The sequence below is a fragment of the Oncorhynchus gorbuscha genome, unplaced genomic scaffold (genome assembly GCF_021184085.1).
Source record: "Oncorhynchus gorbuscha isolate QuinsamMale2020 ecotype Even-year unplaced genomic scaffold, OgorEven_v1.0 Un_scaffold_1249, whole genome shotgun sequence".
Taxonomy (NCBI): domain Eukaryota; kingdom Metazoa; phylum Chordata; class Actinopteri; order Salmoniformes; family Salmonidae; genus Oncorhynchus; species Oncorhynchus gorbuscha.
Window position 1 is genome coordinate 60,663 of NW_025746081.1, and position 14,831 is coordinate 75,493.

At 46.5% G+C, this 14,831-nt stretch overlaps 1 protein-coding gene across 2 annotated transcripts in view; it reads right to left on the reverse strand.

The window, feature by feature from the left end:
• Nucleotides 1-4,645: 4,645 nt before the first annotated feature.
• zgc:158766 (uncharacterized protein LOC100009641 homolog) overlaps nt 4,646-14,831 on the reverse strand; it is a 78,564-nt gene continuing 68,378 nt past the window's right edge. The window contains exons 20-24 of one of the 2 annotated variants that reach the window (XM_046337038.1): nt 13,878-14,055; nt 12,930-13,046; nt 9,654-9,944; nt 7,722-7,978; nt 4,646-5,001 (exon numbers count right to left, since the gene is read on the reverse strand). In XM_046337038.1, the coding sequence (XP_046192994.1) occupies nt 4,996-5,001; nt 7,722-7,978; nt 9,654-9,944; nt 12,930-13,046; nt 13,878-14,055 (849 nt within the window). In that variant the 3' untranslated portion in view covers nt 4,646-4,995. The remainder of the gene's footprint in view (nt 5,002-7,721; nt 7,979-9,653; nt 9,945-12,929; nt 13,047-13,877; nt 14,056-14,831) is intronic. The other variant, XM_046337037.1, reaches the window with a different exon arrangement.

A 14,831-nucleotide genomic window follows, 5' to 3' on the forward strand; every position in this document is an offset into this window, starting at 1 on the left:
GGGGAAGATATGCTGTGTCAAAGGGCCGCTGGGGGAAGATATGCTGTGTCAAAGGGCCGCTGGGGGAAGATATGCTGTGTCAAAGGGCCGCTGGGGGAAGATATGCTGTGTCAAAGGGCCACTGGGGGAAGATATGCTGTGTCAAAGGGCCGCGCCGCAGTAAAGGGACTTATAATGTCGTCTCTACTTGACTGTAAATGAAATAACATCTACATTTCCAGGATAGAGAGCACTCTAAAAACTGTTTAGCTTTGACCATCAGTATGTGCCTCAATGTATGAGAAAGTACAGCAGCCTCAGATATCTTTACCCACTATCCAGTCTATGTAGGCCAGCGGTGAGTCCTCATCAAGGGGCTTGACTCACCGCCCCTACACCTATCTGTGGGTTTTAGAGTACTGTCTCAACCTCTGTGATTGCCTCCCTGCCTGCCTGCTTGTCTGCCTGCCTGTCTGCCTGCCTGCCTGCCTGTCTGTCTGTCTGTCTGTCTGTCTGTCTGTCTGTCTGTCTGTCTGTCTGTCTGTCTGTCTGTCTGTCTGTCTGTCTGTCTGTCTGTCTGTCTGTCTGTCTGTCTGTCTGTCTGTCTGTCTGTCTGCCTGCCTGTCTGCCTGTGCCTGTCTGCTGTCTGCCTGTCTGCCTGCCTGTCTGTCTGCCTGTCTGCCTGTCTGCCTGCCTGTCTGCCTGCCTGTCTGCCTGCTACGAGTCCTGTCTGTGTGGTTCTCTCTGACCAGGCTGGTTGTGGTCTAACTCTGCTGCGTAGCTACACACACACACACGCACGCACACACACAGCGTAGCTACACACTCCACTCAGACTGAGAACAACAGTTTTGTGGTCAAAACTAGAATGCGTCCCAAATGGCACCCTATTCCCTATTTAGTGCATAACTTCTGACCAGGGCAGGGTCGTGCACAACAATGTAGGGAATAGGGTGCCATTTGGGACACGGACATATTGTGTTCTCGGAGGTGTCGAGCCAACCATTCTTCATTAGCGTTGCCTCCTCATTGGTTCGTTGTTCCCCATTTCAACCAGTATCAGTTCTTCCTGTGTGACTCTATCTATCTCAGTGTGTGTGTTTGCAGGGGTCTGTTTGTGGTTAATGATAAGAGTGAGTCTGTATCTAGCAGTAGCTTTAGGCGCTAACTGTAAAGGCTGACAGCATCAGTACATAGCTTAAGCCTACCAGTTGACAGTTTGAAACAGAGACATTTTCCAAACAAAGCCCCCTATGTTGTTGTTGTTTTCAACTGCTCACATTTGGTCATCTAACAGACTGGTATCCAGAGAGAGAGAGTGCTTTGTCTCGCTCGCTTCAAACACTGTAATTGTTGTTTGAGTAAAAATAATTTCCATATTAGGCATTGGGAAAAAGCTGAAGTAATATCATGTCAGATGTAGCTGTGGTGCTAAACATCAAAGAGCTTTTTAATATCCTGTACAGAGAGACACATATTTACTGGTAACGATAAGAACAGCCAGACAGACACATAGTACTGGTAACGATAAGAACAGCCAGACAGACACATAGTACTGGTAATGATAAGAACAGCCAGACAGACACATAGTAATGGTAACGATAAGAACAGCCAGACAGACACATAGTACTGGTAATGATAAGAACAGCCAGACAGACACATAGTACTGGTAATGATAAGAACAGTCAGACAGACACATAGTACTGGTAACGATAAGAACAGCCAGACAGACACATAGTACTGGTAACGATAAGAACAGCCAGAGAGACACATAGTACTGGTAATGATAAGAACAGCCAGACAGACACATAGTACTGGTAACGAACAGCCAGACAGACACATAGTAAATGATAAGAACAGCCAGACAGACACATAGTACTGGTAACGATAAGAACAGCCAGACAGACACATAGTACTGGTAACGATAAGAACAGCCAGACAGACACATAGTACTGGTAACGATAAGAACAGTCAGACAGACACATAGTACTGGTAACGATAAGAACAGCCAGACAGACACATAGTACTGGTAACGATAAGAACAGCCAGAGAGACACATAGTACTGGTAACGATAAGAACAGCCAGACAGACAAATAGTACTGGTAACGATAAGAACAGCCAGAGAGACACATAGTACTGGTAACGATAAGAACAGCCAGACAGACACATAGTACTGGTAACGATAAGAACAGCCAGACAGACACATAGTAATGGTAATGATAAGAACAGCCAGACAGACACATAGTACTGGTAACGATAAGAACAGCCAGACAGACACATAGTACTGGTAACGATAAGAACAGCCAGAGAGACACATAGTAATGGTAATGATAAGAACAGCCAGACAGACACATAGTACTAGTAACGATAAGAACAGCCAGACAGACACATAGTACTGGTAACGATAAGAACAGCCAGACAGACACATAGTAATGGTAACGATAAGAACAGCCAGACAGACACATAGTAATGGTAATGATAAGAACAGCCAGACAGACACATAGTAATGGTAACGATAAGAACAGCCAGACAGACACATAGTAATGGTAACGATAAGAACAGCCAGACAGACACATAGTAATGGTAACGATAAGAACAGCCAGACAGACACATAGTACTGGTAACGATAAGAACAGCCAGACAGACACATAGTACTGGTAACGATAAGAACAGCCAGACAGACACATAGTACTGGTAACGATAAGAACAGCCAGAGAGACACATAGTACTGGTAACGATAAGAACAGCCAGACAGACACATAGTACTGGTAACGATAAGAACAGCCAGAGAGATACATAGTACTGGTAACGATAAGAACAGCCAGAGAGACACATAGTACTGGTAACGATAGGAACAGCCAGACAGACACATAGTACTGGTAACGATAAGAACAGCCAGAGAGACACATAGTACTGGTAGTGAATCCCCACTAGCATCTGTCTGGCTGTCTGCTGAATAGCTGGTAGTGAATCCCCACTAGCATCTGTCTGGCTGTCTGCTGAATAGCTGGTAGTGAATCCCCACTAGCGTCTGTCTGGCTGTCTGCTGAATAGCTGGTAGTGAATCCCCACTAGCATCTGTCTGGCTGTCTGCTGAATAGCTGGTAGTGAATCCCCACTAGCATCTGTCTGGCTGTCTGCTGAATAGCTGGTAGTGAATCCCCACTCTGTCTGCATCTGTCTGGCTGTCTGCTGAATAGCTGGTAGTGAATCCCCACTAGCATCTGTCTGGCTGTCTGCTGAATAGCTGGTAGTGAATCCCCACTAGCATCTGCCTGGCTGTCTGCTGAATAGCTGGTAGTGAATCCCCACTAGCATCTGTCTGGCTGTCTGCTGAATAGCTGGTAGTGAATCCCCACTAGCATCTGTCTGGCTGTCTGCTGAATAGCTGGTAGTGAATCCCCACTAGCATCTGTCTGGCTGTCTGCTGAATAGCTGGTAGTGAATCCCCACTAGCATCTGTCTGGCTGTCTGCTGAATAGCTGGTAGTGAATCCCCACTAGCATCTGTCTGGCTGTCTGCTGAATAGCTGGTAGTGAATCCCCACTAGCATCTGTCTGGCTGTCTGCTGAATAGCTGGTAGTGAATCCCCACTAGCATCTGTCTGGCTGTCTGCTGAATAGCTGGTAGTGAATCCCCACTAGCATCTGTCTGGCTGTCTGCTGAATAGCTGGTAGTGAATCCCCACTAGCATCTGTCTGGCTGTCTGCTGAATAGCTGGTAGTGAATCCCCACTAGCATCTGTCTGGCTGTCTGCTGAATAGCTGGTAGTGAATCCCCACTAGCATCTGTCTGGCTGTCTGCTGAATAGCTGGTAGTGAATCCCCACTAGCATCTGTCTGGCTGTCTGCTGAATAGCTGGTAGTGAATCCCCACTAGCATCTGTCTGGCTGTCTGCTGAATAGCTGGTAGTGAATCCCCACTAGCATCTGTCTGGCTGTCTGCTGAATAGCTGGTAGTGAATCCCCACTAGCATCTGTCTGGCTGTCTGCTGAGTACTTTCCATCTGTTTGCTTCCTTGAATAAGACATAATAAAACAAATCTTCTCTGTTGTGTGTCTGTTGTCAGAGTGGTCTGTTATGTGTCTGTTGTCAGAGTGGTCTGTTATGTGTCTGTTGTCAGAGTGGTCTGTTGTGTGTCTGTTGTCAGAGTGGTCTGTTGTGTGCCTGTTGTCAGAGTGGTCTGTTGTGTGTCTGTTGTCAGAGTGGTCTGTTGTGTGTCTGTTGTCAGAGTGGTATTTTGTCAGAGTGGTCTGTTGTGTGTCTGTTGTCAGAGTGGTCTGTTATGTGTCTGTTGTTTTCAGAATCCAGTAGAGTCCAGTCAAGAGTCCAGTGGAGACCAGTAGAGACCAGTGGAGTCCAGTAGAGACCAGTAGAGACCAGTAGAGTCCAGTAGAGACCAGTAGAGACACAGTAGAGACACAGTAGAGTCCAGTCAAGAGTCCAGTAGACTCCAGTAGAGACACAGTAGATACCAGTAGAGACACAGTAGAGTCCAGTAGATACCAGTAGAGACACAGTAGAGTCCAGTAGAGACACAGTAGAGTCCAGTAGAGACCAGTAGAGTCCAGTAGAGACACAGTAGAGTCCAGTAGAGACCAGTAGAGTCCAGTAGAGACACAGTAGAGTCCAGTAGAGACACAGTAGAGTCCAGTAGAGTCCAGTAGATACCAGTAGAGTCCAGTGGAGTCCAGTGGAGACAGAGTGGAGACCAGTAGTCCAGTATAGTCCAGTAGAGACACAGTAGAGTCCAGTAGAGACCAGTAGAGTCCAATAGAGACACAGTAGAGTCCAGTAGAGACACATTAGAGACCAGTAGAGACACAGTAGAATCCAGTAGAGACACAGTAGAGTCCAGTAGATACCAGTAGAGTCCAGTAGAGACACAGTAGAGTCCAGTAGAGACACAGTAGAGTGCCCAGTGTTCCAGGCGTCACTGAGCATACTTAACAGGATAGCTTCCTCACTCAAGTCCTTACTGATCCTCCGTAACACCAGTTCTCAGTGCAGTGGCATCACAGCTAGAAGAGGAAGACACATTGACAGGGTTAACAAAAAGGATTTACAAACTGTCAAACATTGTAAATGTCCAACCCCAACTGTCTGGTTACTAACTGAGCTAGAGAAAGGTTGATTTAACATGACTGTCTAACATCTAGACTGTAAATCTATTGATTAGGCTCATTTGACGTCTTATCACTGTGAGAGTAGATGATTACAATGTATTACTGTCATAACTTTTTATTATAACAGATTTCTGCACCAATGATCTGCTGCCCCCTAGCTGCTGAGCTGAGGTATGAACAACAAGTGAACCGATCACCAATGATCTGCTGCCCCCTAGCGCTGAGCTGAAGTATAAACAACAAGTGAACCTTTTAACATAATGACCGTGCATCAACAACGCCAACAAAAGCAGAACAAACATACAGCTATGTAACATGCTATAGCACACATGGCAGAAGGACACAGAGGAGCATGAGACATGAGACCTGAGACATGAGACATGAGACCTGAGACATGAGACCTGAGACATGAGACCTGAGACCAGAGACCAGAGACCAGAGACCTGAGACCTGAGACCTGAGACCAGAGACCTGAGACATGAGACCTGAGACCAGAGACCTGAGACCTGAGACCAGAGACCAGAGACCAGAGACCTGAGACATGAGACCAGAGACCAGAGACCTGAGACCTGAGACATAAGACCTGAGACCAGAGACCAGAGACCAGAGACCTGAGACATGAGACCAGAGACCAGAGACCTGAGACCTGAGACATGACACCTGAGACATGAGACATGAGACCTGAGACATGAGACATGAGACCTGAGACCAGAGACCAGAGACCAGAGACCAGAGACCTGAGACCAGAGACATGAGACATGAGACCTGAGAAATGAGACCAGAGACCTGAGACCAGAGACCAGAGACCAGAGACCAGAGACGGACCAGAGAACCCAAAAGCTTGACACAATAAATCATCAATCACTAGGACACGGAGTGTGAACTGGTCAGGTCACATGGTCAGGGGAAACTCCTGGACCAACACAGCAGTCATTTAACCCTAGCAGGACACTGCCATGCATTCACACACACACGCACACGCACACGCACACACACACACACACACACACACACACACACACACACACACACACACACACACACACACACACACACACACACACACACACACACACACACACACAAAGCATGTTTGCACACAGATTTGTATTCATGGTACGGACAGAGGGAGATCCCCACAGTTGTTAATGAGGCTGTGAACCAAACAGAACACCACGACACAGACCACGCTCACTCTGGCCAGACCCAATTACTTACTGAGCTAAACAGCCCTCTCTCTCTCGCTCTGTGGGTCAGACCACTGTAGAGAGGCCTATTGTAATATGAGAGGTCTTGCTCTGGCAAAAACAAAACAACACACAAAATGCTGGTGAGAGAGAAACCAGGGAGAGCCAATGGCTGCAACGTTCACTCTTCACTCCACTGGAATGACATGACTGATTGGACAGGATGATGTTGGATGACAGTGGGTGGGTTAGGAAACCTGATTGGACAGGATGATGTAGGATGACAGTGGGTGGGTTAGGAAACCTGATTGGACAGGATGATGTTGGATGACAGTGGGTGGATTAGGAAACCTGATTGGACAGGATGATGTTGGATGACAGTGGGTGGGTTAGGAAACCTGATTGGACAGGATGATGTTGGATGACAGTGGGTGGGTTATGAAACCTGATTGGACAGGATGATGTTGGATGACAGTGGGTGGGATAGGAAACCTGATTGGACAGGATGATGTTGGATGACAGTGGGTGGGTTAGGAAACCTGATTGGACAGGATGATTTTGGATGACAGTGGGTGGGTTAGGAAACCTGATTGGACAGGATGATGTTGGATGACAGTGGGTGGGTTAGGAAACCTGATTGGACAGGATGATGTTGGATGACAGTGGGTGAGTTAGGAAACCTGATTGGACAGGATGATGTTGGATGACAGTGGGTGGGTTAGGAAACCTGATTGGACAGGATGATGTTGGATGACAGTGGGTGGGTTAGGAAACCTGATTGGACAGGATGATGTTGGATGACAGTGGGTGAGTTAGGAAACCTGATTGGACAGGATGATGTTGGATGACAGTGGGTGGGTTAGGAAACCTGATTGGACAGGATGATGTTGGATGACAGTGGGTGGGTTAGGAAACCTGATTGGACAGGATGATGTTGGATGACAGTGGGTGGGTTAGGAAACCTGATTGGACAGGATGATGTTGGATGACAGTGGGTGGGTTAGGAAACCTGATTGGACAGGATGATGTTGGATGACAGTGGGTGGGTTAGGAAACCTCTGAATAAACAGAATCCTTCATGTCCTAGTGTATAAAAGTCTTCAGAAGATACTTCACTTCAACAGAGAGTATTCAGCAATCAGCGCAAGAACAGAGATCTTTTACCGACCCACCAGACCTGGGTTCAAATACTATTTGAAATATTTTAATGACATGAGCGTTTAGTCTAGTCTGCCTGAAGTGCTTGGGACTATTCTAATAATCCATTAACCAAGCAAGATCAATCAAGCACAGATTAAGTATGATCAATCAAGCACAGATGAATTATTTGAAATTACTTCATATAGTATTTGAACCCAGGTCTGTTAGCTACTTTAAACTCGTCTACACAATGTCACTATTATGTGTAAAAACCACCATTCTACTCACTGCTGTGATGAAGGTGCTGCCCTGGGCTTGGAGGACTTGGTCTTTAGGGAACAGGGCTGGGGGAGGGGCCATCTGAGGGTGGGAGGAGCCGGGAGGCGTGGACGAACACAGGAAGGAGGAAGTGGAGTTGCTGGGTAAGGCGTTGATGATGATGTTGGGGCGGCCGTGGCCTGGGATGGGGAGGGAGAGGCTGCTCAGCCCCGTCACACTGTCACTGGAGGTACACTGGGACGATGTCTCCCCCGAGCTCTCTGTGACTGTTGGACAACACACAGAAGATACAATAGTCCTTTAGTTTAGGGAGACTTTCAGGGAGACTTTCAGGGAGACTTTCAGGGAGACTTTCAGACTTTCAGGGGACTTTCAGGGAGACTTTCAGGGAGACTTTCAGGGAGACTTTCAGGGAGACTTTCAGGGAGTCTTTCAGGGAGACTTTCAGGGAGACTCTCAGGGGGATTTTTTCAGGGAGACAGAGAGGAACAGGACTACAGTATCAAAGAGGAATTAGACATCCTTAGTAATGTGATAGGGACAGTAAGACACTTTAAGTTAAGGATACCCCCCCACTTTGTGCAATTTCCGCCTGAAGACATACCCTATTCTAACAGCTTGTAGCTCAGGCCCAGAAGCAAGGATATGCATATTCTTGTTACCATTTGATTAAAAACACTCTGAAGTTTGTGTAAATGTGAATTGAATGTAGGAGAATATAACACAATAGATCTGGTAGAAGAAAATACAAGGAAATAAACAGGCGTTTTTCAGTTATTTTATTGTTGTAGCATCTTTAAAATCAACTAGAACATCAACATATTCAGTTATGATACTCTGGATACTTTTACATGAGAGAATAACCAGGCAACAGTATTTCCCCAAAGTTTCAGACAGATGCCTCTAGGAATGAGTGAGGTACATGCCATTGGGTATGTAGTCACCCAGGTGTCCCTCACAAGTTTCCCAAATGTACCCAAGTGGCCGAATTGGTACATGGGTACATTGCTGAAAATAACTATATACAAAATTTTAAAAAAATATTCACACATACCCGGAAACATATATTTTGGAAAATTGAAGAAAAAAATGAAGATTTCCAAAATGTTTCGGTTAGGCTATAGAAATGGATTATATGAACAAAACAACCCTTTATTGTTTCGTGGTGTCCTTTACTGTTGCCAAAAGAAGAAGATATTCAAAGGTAATTGATGAATTTTAGTGCTATTTTTTGTCTACTGATCAATAAGCAGATTGGCTGGATTTAAAAAAAAAAATCTGACATGGTGACTGGATTAGCAAGAGGTTTAGCTTTCCTTTGGTGTGCTGCATTTCTGATTTAATTGAAGTTAAATATTTTTGATAATTACATATTAGGCAATTTATGTAGAAACGTTCCCAACTGGGAACGGGTTTCCCCAACAGGTTTTAAGACGAGGACATGGGATGCATACCAGATGGCTCCCTATTCCCTATATAGTGCACTACGGTTCACCAAGACTTATAGGGCTCTGGTTAAATGTAGTGCACTAAATAGAGACGAGGGTGCCATTTGGGATTCAGACATGGATACCTGTTAGGGCCTGCCTGTCACTCACTCACTCACTCACTCACTCACTCACTCACTCACTCACTCACTCACTCACTCACTCACTCACTCACTCACTCACTCACTCACTCACTCACTCACTCACTCACTCACTCACCCACTCACTCACTCACTCACTCACTCACTCACTCACTCACTCACTCACTCACTCACTCATAGAAGGCTGCCTGCCTGTTACTCACTCACTCATAGAAGGCTGGCTGTCACTCACTCACTCACTCACTCACTCACTCACTCACTCACTCACTCACTCACTCACTCACTCACTCACTCACTCACTCACTCACTCACTCACTCACTCACTCACTCACAGAAGGCTGTCTGTCACTCACTCATAGAAGGCTGGCTGCCCGTGTCCTGCTCCAGCTCGTCCTCCTCAATGCAGTCGTAGGGCCAGTGGCTGAAGGAGGGTACGCTGCCCAGGGGGTAGGGGTGCTGGTGGGCGTGGGGGTGCTGGTGAGCAGGCGAGGGGTACAGGTGCAGGTTGAGGGAGCCCAGCAGTGAGGAAGAGGACTGGGAGGAGGAAGAGGAGGTGCTACTGTTGGAGATGGTGGAGTGAGGCCGCTTAAAGGGCGTAGAGTGGTCGAAGGAGGACACCGCGATGGACGCCCTGGTCCTGGACTCTGGAGGGAGAGAGGGAAAGATTGGGTAGAGAACATGAACATTTGACTGTACACATTTCTGTCTATGGATCATGTCTCTATGGAAAGAGGTATCAGGCTACTCTGGGACAACCACAGAATACAGGAGGTATCAGGCTACTCTGGGACAACCACAGAATACAGGAGGTATCAGGCTACTCTGGGACAACCACAGAATACAGGAGGTATCAGGCTACTCCGGGACAACCACAGAATACAGGAGGTATCAGGCTACTCTGGGACAACCACAGAATACAGGAGGTATCAGGCTACTCTGGGACAACCTCAGAATACAGGAGGTATCAGGCTACTCTGGGACAACCACAGAATACAGGAGGTAATCAGGCTACTCCGAATACAGGAGGTATCAGGCTACTCTGGGACAACCACAGAATACAGGAGGTATCAGGCTACCTGGGACAGAATACAGGAGGTATCAGGCTACTCTGGGACAACCACAGAATACAGGAGGTAATCAGGCTACTCCGGGACAACCACAGAATACAGGAGGTATCAGGCTACTCTGGGACAACCACAGAATACAGGAGGTATCAGGCTACTCTGGGACAACCACAGAATACAGGAGGTATCAGGCTACTCTGGGACAACAAGAATACAGGAGGTAATCACAGAGGTATACAGGAGAATACAGGAGGTATCAGGCTACTCTGGGACAACCACAGAATACAGGAGGTATCAGGCTACAACCACAGAATACAGGAGGTATCAGGCTACTCCGGGACAACCACAGAATACAGGAGGTATCAGGCTACTCTGGGACAACCACAGAACACAGGGTGTATCAGGCTACTCCGGGACAACCACAGAACACAGTTCTGAAGAGTATACACACAACATTGTCAGTGAGGTAACGTTAGAGGAGAGGACAGTACACTAGCCAGACAGTCAGTCTAGCATGAGGTAATGCAGAGGACGTTCCTATTCTTCCTCTTGTTTGTCTTATCTGAGCTTATCTGAGGAGCGGGGTGACGTTACATTGTGTCTAGTGTTTGAGTTGATGCTACATTGTGTCTAGTGTTTGAGTTGATGTTACATTGTGTCTAGTGTTTGAGTTGATGCTACATTGTGTCTAGTGTTTGAGTTGATGTTACATTGTGTCTAGTGTTTGAGTTGATGTTACATTGTGTCTAGTGTTTGAGTTGATGTTAGTGTTTGTTTGAGTTGATGTTACTTGTGTCATGTTTGAGTTGATGCTACATTGTGTTAGTGTTTGAGTTGATGCTAGTGTTTGAGTTGATGCTACATTGTGTCTAGTGTTTGAGTTGATGCTACATTGTGTCTAGTGTTTGAGTTGATGTTTGAGTTGATGCTACATTGTGTCATTGTGTCTAGTGTTTGAGTTGATGCTACATTGTGTCTAGTGTTTGAGTTGATGTTACATTGTGTCTAGTGTTTGAGTTGATGCTACATTGTGTCTAGTGTTTGAGTTGATGCTACATTGTGTCTAGTGTTTGAGTTGATGCTACATTGTGTCTAGTGTTTGAGTTGATGCTACATTGTAGCATTACAAAGCAGACCGGGAGGCTGGGTAGAAATTGAGTGTAGAACGAGAAGAGCTAAATGTTTTGTAATTCTTGCTGTAGCTAGTAGCCATTCATTAAGGTCTGCAGGTATTGTTCAGAGAGAATTCCAGCTTGCCTCATCAAAGAAAAGTCATTTGATTATGAATTCTAGCAAATTAGATGACTTTGGTTAAGGCCGCTGCACTGGAATGTCATTGGGAACCGTCTGTACAGCTCTGACTCCCCCTGCTGCATTAACTTCAGCTCTGACTCCCCCTGCTGCATTAACTTCAGCTCTGACTCCCCCTGCTGCATTAACTTCAGCTCTGACTCCACCTGCTGCATTAACTTCAGCTCTGACTCCCCCTGCTGCATTATCTTCAGCTCTGACTCCCCCTGCTGCATTATCTTCAGCTCTGACTCCCCCTGCTGCATTAACTTCAGCTCTGACTCTCCCTGCTGCATTAACTTCAGCTCTGACTCCCCTGCTGCATTAACTTCAGCTCTGACTCCCCCTGCTGCATTAACTTCAGCTCTGACTCCCCCTGCTGCATTAACTTCAGCTCTGACTCCCCCTGCTGCATTATCTTCAGCTCTGACTCCCCTGCTAACTTCAGCTCTGACTCCACCTGCTGCATTAACTTCAGCTCTGACTCCCCCTGCTGCATTAACTTCAGCTCTGACTCCCCCTGCTGCATTAACTTCAGCTCTGACTCCCCCTGCTGCATTAACTTCAGCTCTGACTCCACCTGCTGCATTAACTTCAGCTCTGACTCCACCTGCTGCATTATCTTCAGCTCTGACTCCCCCTGCTGCATTATCTTCAGCTCTGACTCCCCCTGCTGCATTAACTTCAGCTCTGACTCCCCCTGCTGCATTAACTTCAGCTCTGACTCCACCTGCTTCTTTAACTTCAACATCCTTTGATATCTGACATGCAACAAATCACCTGCGACAGACACAAGTCCAGACAACCTCATTCCTCCTAACAGGACACTGTGTCAGTACATAACAGCTGTCTGGTGGAGTAGGAGTGTAGATGTCGACTGAGAGGATATTTCAGCTGGAACACAACATCTCAAAGGTTTAAAAGGGAGAACAGGGGAGATGTGCTCTGAGATGTTGGGATGTTGTGTTTTGATTCAGTCAACTTGACAACGCACCCCTATCCTGGCAGAGAGAGCATTTATAAATCAGCCTTTCTCATCAGCAGCTGCATTGGCAGACATGTTGTTGAAAGTCACATTCAGCAAACAGAGAGAAACAAAGAGAGAGAGAGAGAGAGAGAGAGAGAGAGAGAGAGAGAGAGAGAGAGAGAGAGAGAGAGAGAGAGAGAGAGAGAGAGAGAGAGAGAGAGATTTATTTGTGGATTTTGTATGCTAACCTCACAAAATGAATTCCCAGGCAAATTAGGTTATCATAACATATCGTAGAGACAGCTCACCTGACCCCTTCATGATGTAATCAATGGCTCGGTCACTAATGGCAGCATCACTAGGCTTGATGTCCATGAAAGGCTTGCTGCCAATCCCCATGGAAACCATCTCTTTCAAGCGCACCTCTGTAGTCAAGAGAATAAACACGTTATGACCCTCAATCAGACACACAATGAGAGGTTCCATTTGATGTACCTGGGGTTGACTTGAACTAGAACCAGACATGTCACCTCTTAATGAATGGTACAGAATGTTATCAACACAGGCCTCAGGTCAGACAAGATACATGTCACCTCTTAATGAATGTTACAGAATGTTATCAACACTGGCCTCAGGTCAGACAAGAGACACGTCACCTCTTAATGAATGTTACAGAATGTTATCAACACTGGCCTCAGGTCAGACAAGAGACACGTCACCTCTATAATGAATCAAACAAGAGACATGTCACCTCTTAATGAATGGTACAGAATGTTATCAAATATTATCAACACAGGCCTCAGGTCAGACAAGAGACATGTCACCTGGCCTCAGGTCAGACAAGAGACACGTCACCTCTTAATGAACGGTACAGAATATTATCAACACAGGCCTCAGATCAAACAAGAGACATGTCACCTCTTAATGAATGGTACAGAATGTTATCAACACAGGCCTCAGGTCAGACAAGATACATGTCACCTCTTAATGAATGTTACAGAATGTTATCAACACAGGCCTCAGGTCAGACAAGAGACATGTCACCTCTTAATGAATGGTACAGAATGTTATCAACACAGGCCTCAGGTCAGACAAGATACATGTCACCTCTTAATGAATGTTACAGAATGTTATCAACACAGGCCTCAGGTCAGACAAAAGATAAAGAGGAATTGTTCCATAACACAACAACAGAGATGATGAGCTCATGTCCAGATATGACCCACGACTCCCCCTCTGTGGCCGTGGTTCCTCACCCCTGTTTCGTAGCGCCTGCCTCCAGAGGATCTTTCCGATGATGGCTGTCCACACGGCCTTGACCTCTCCAGAGCCGGCCTGCAGGATGAACGTGTCCTGGGACTTCCTCCTCCGGAACCAGATCTCGAAACGCAGCCCGCTGTCGCCCACGCTCTCTGTCATTCCTATCTCTGCCGTCTGAATGAGTAGCCAGAAACAGTCACCTTGACAGGAAAACACTGACTGTGGTGGTTTTGAGATTTCACATGGTGGCACAGCAAACTGAACATAGTGGTGTAGCGCCTCCATTGTGGAGAACCCTGCTAACTGTGGTTCCACACCTCACAATAAACCATACAAACATCGCTGCCTGAACACAACAACATAGTGGTGTAGCGCCTCCACTGTGGAGAACCCTGCTAACTGTGGTTCCACACCTCACAATAAACCATACAAACATCGCTGCCTGAACACAACAACATAGTGGTGTAGCGCCTCCACTGTGGAGAACCCTGCTAACTGTGGTTCCACACCTCACAATAAACCATACAAACATCGCTGCCTGAACACAACAACATAGTGGTGTAGCGGCTCCATTGTGGAGAACCCTGCTAACTGTGGTTCCACACCTCACAATAAACCATTCGCTGCCTGAACACAACAACATAGTGGTGTAGCGGCTCCATTGTGGAGAACCCCGCTAACTGTGGTTCCACACCTCACAATAAACCATACAAAGATCGCTGCCTGAACACAACAACATAGTGGTGTAGCGGCTCCATTGTGGAGAACCCTGCTAACTGTGGTTCCACACCTCACAATAAACCATACAAACATCGCTGCCTGAACACAACAACATAGTGGTGTAACGGCTCCATTGTGGAGAACCCTGCTAACTGTGGTTCCACACCTCACAATAAACCATACAAACATCACTGCCTGAACACAACAACATAGCATAATGTTAGCCAACT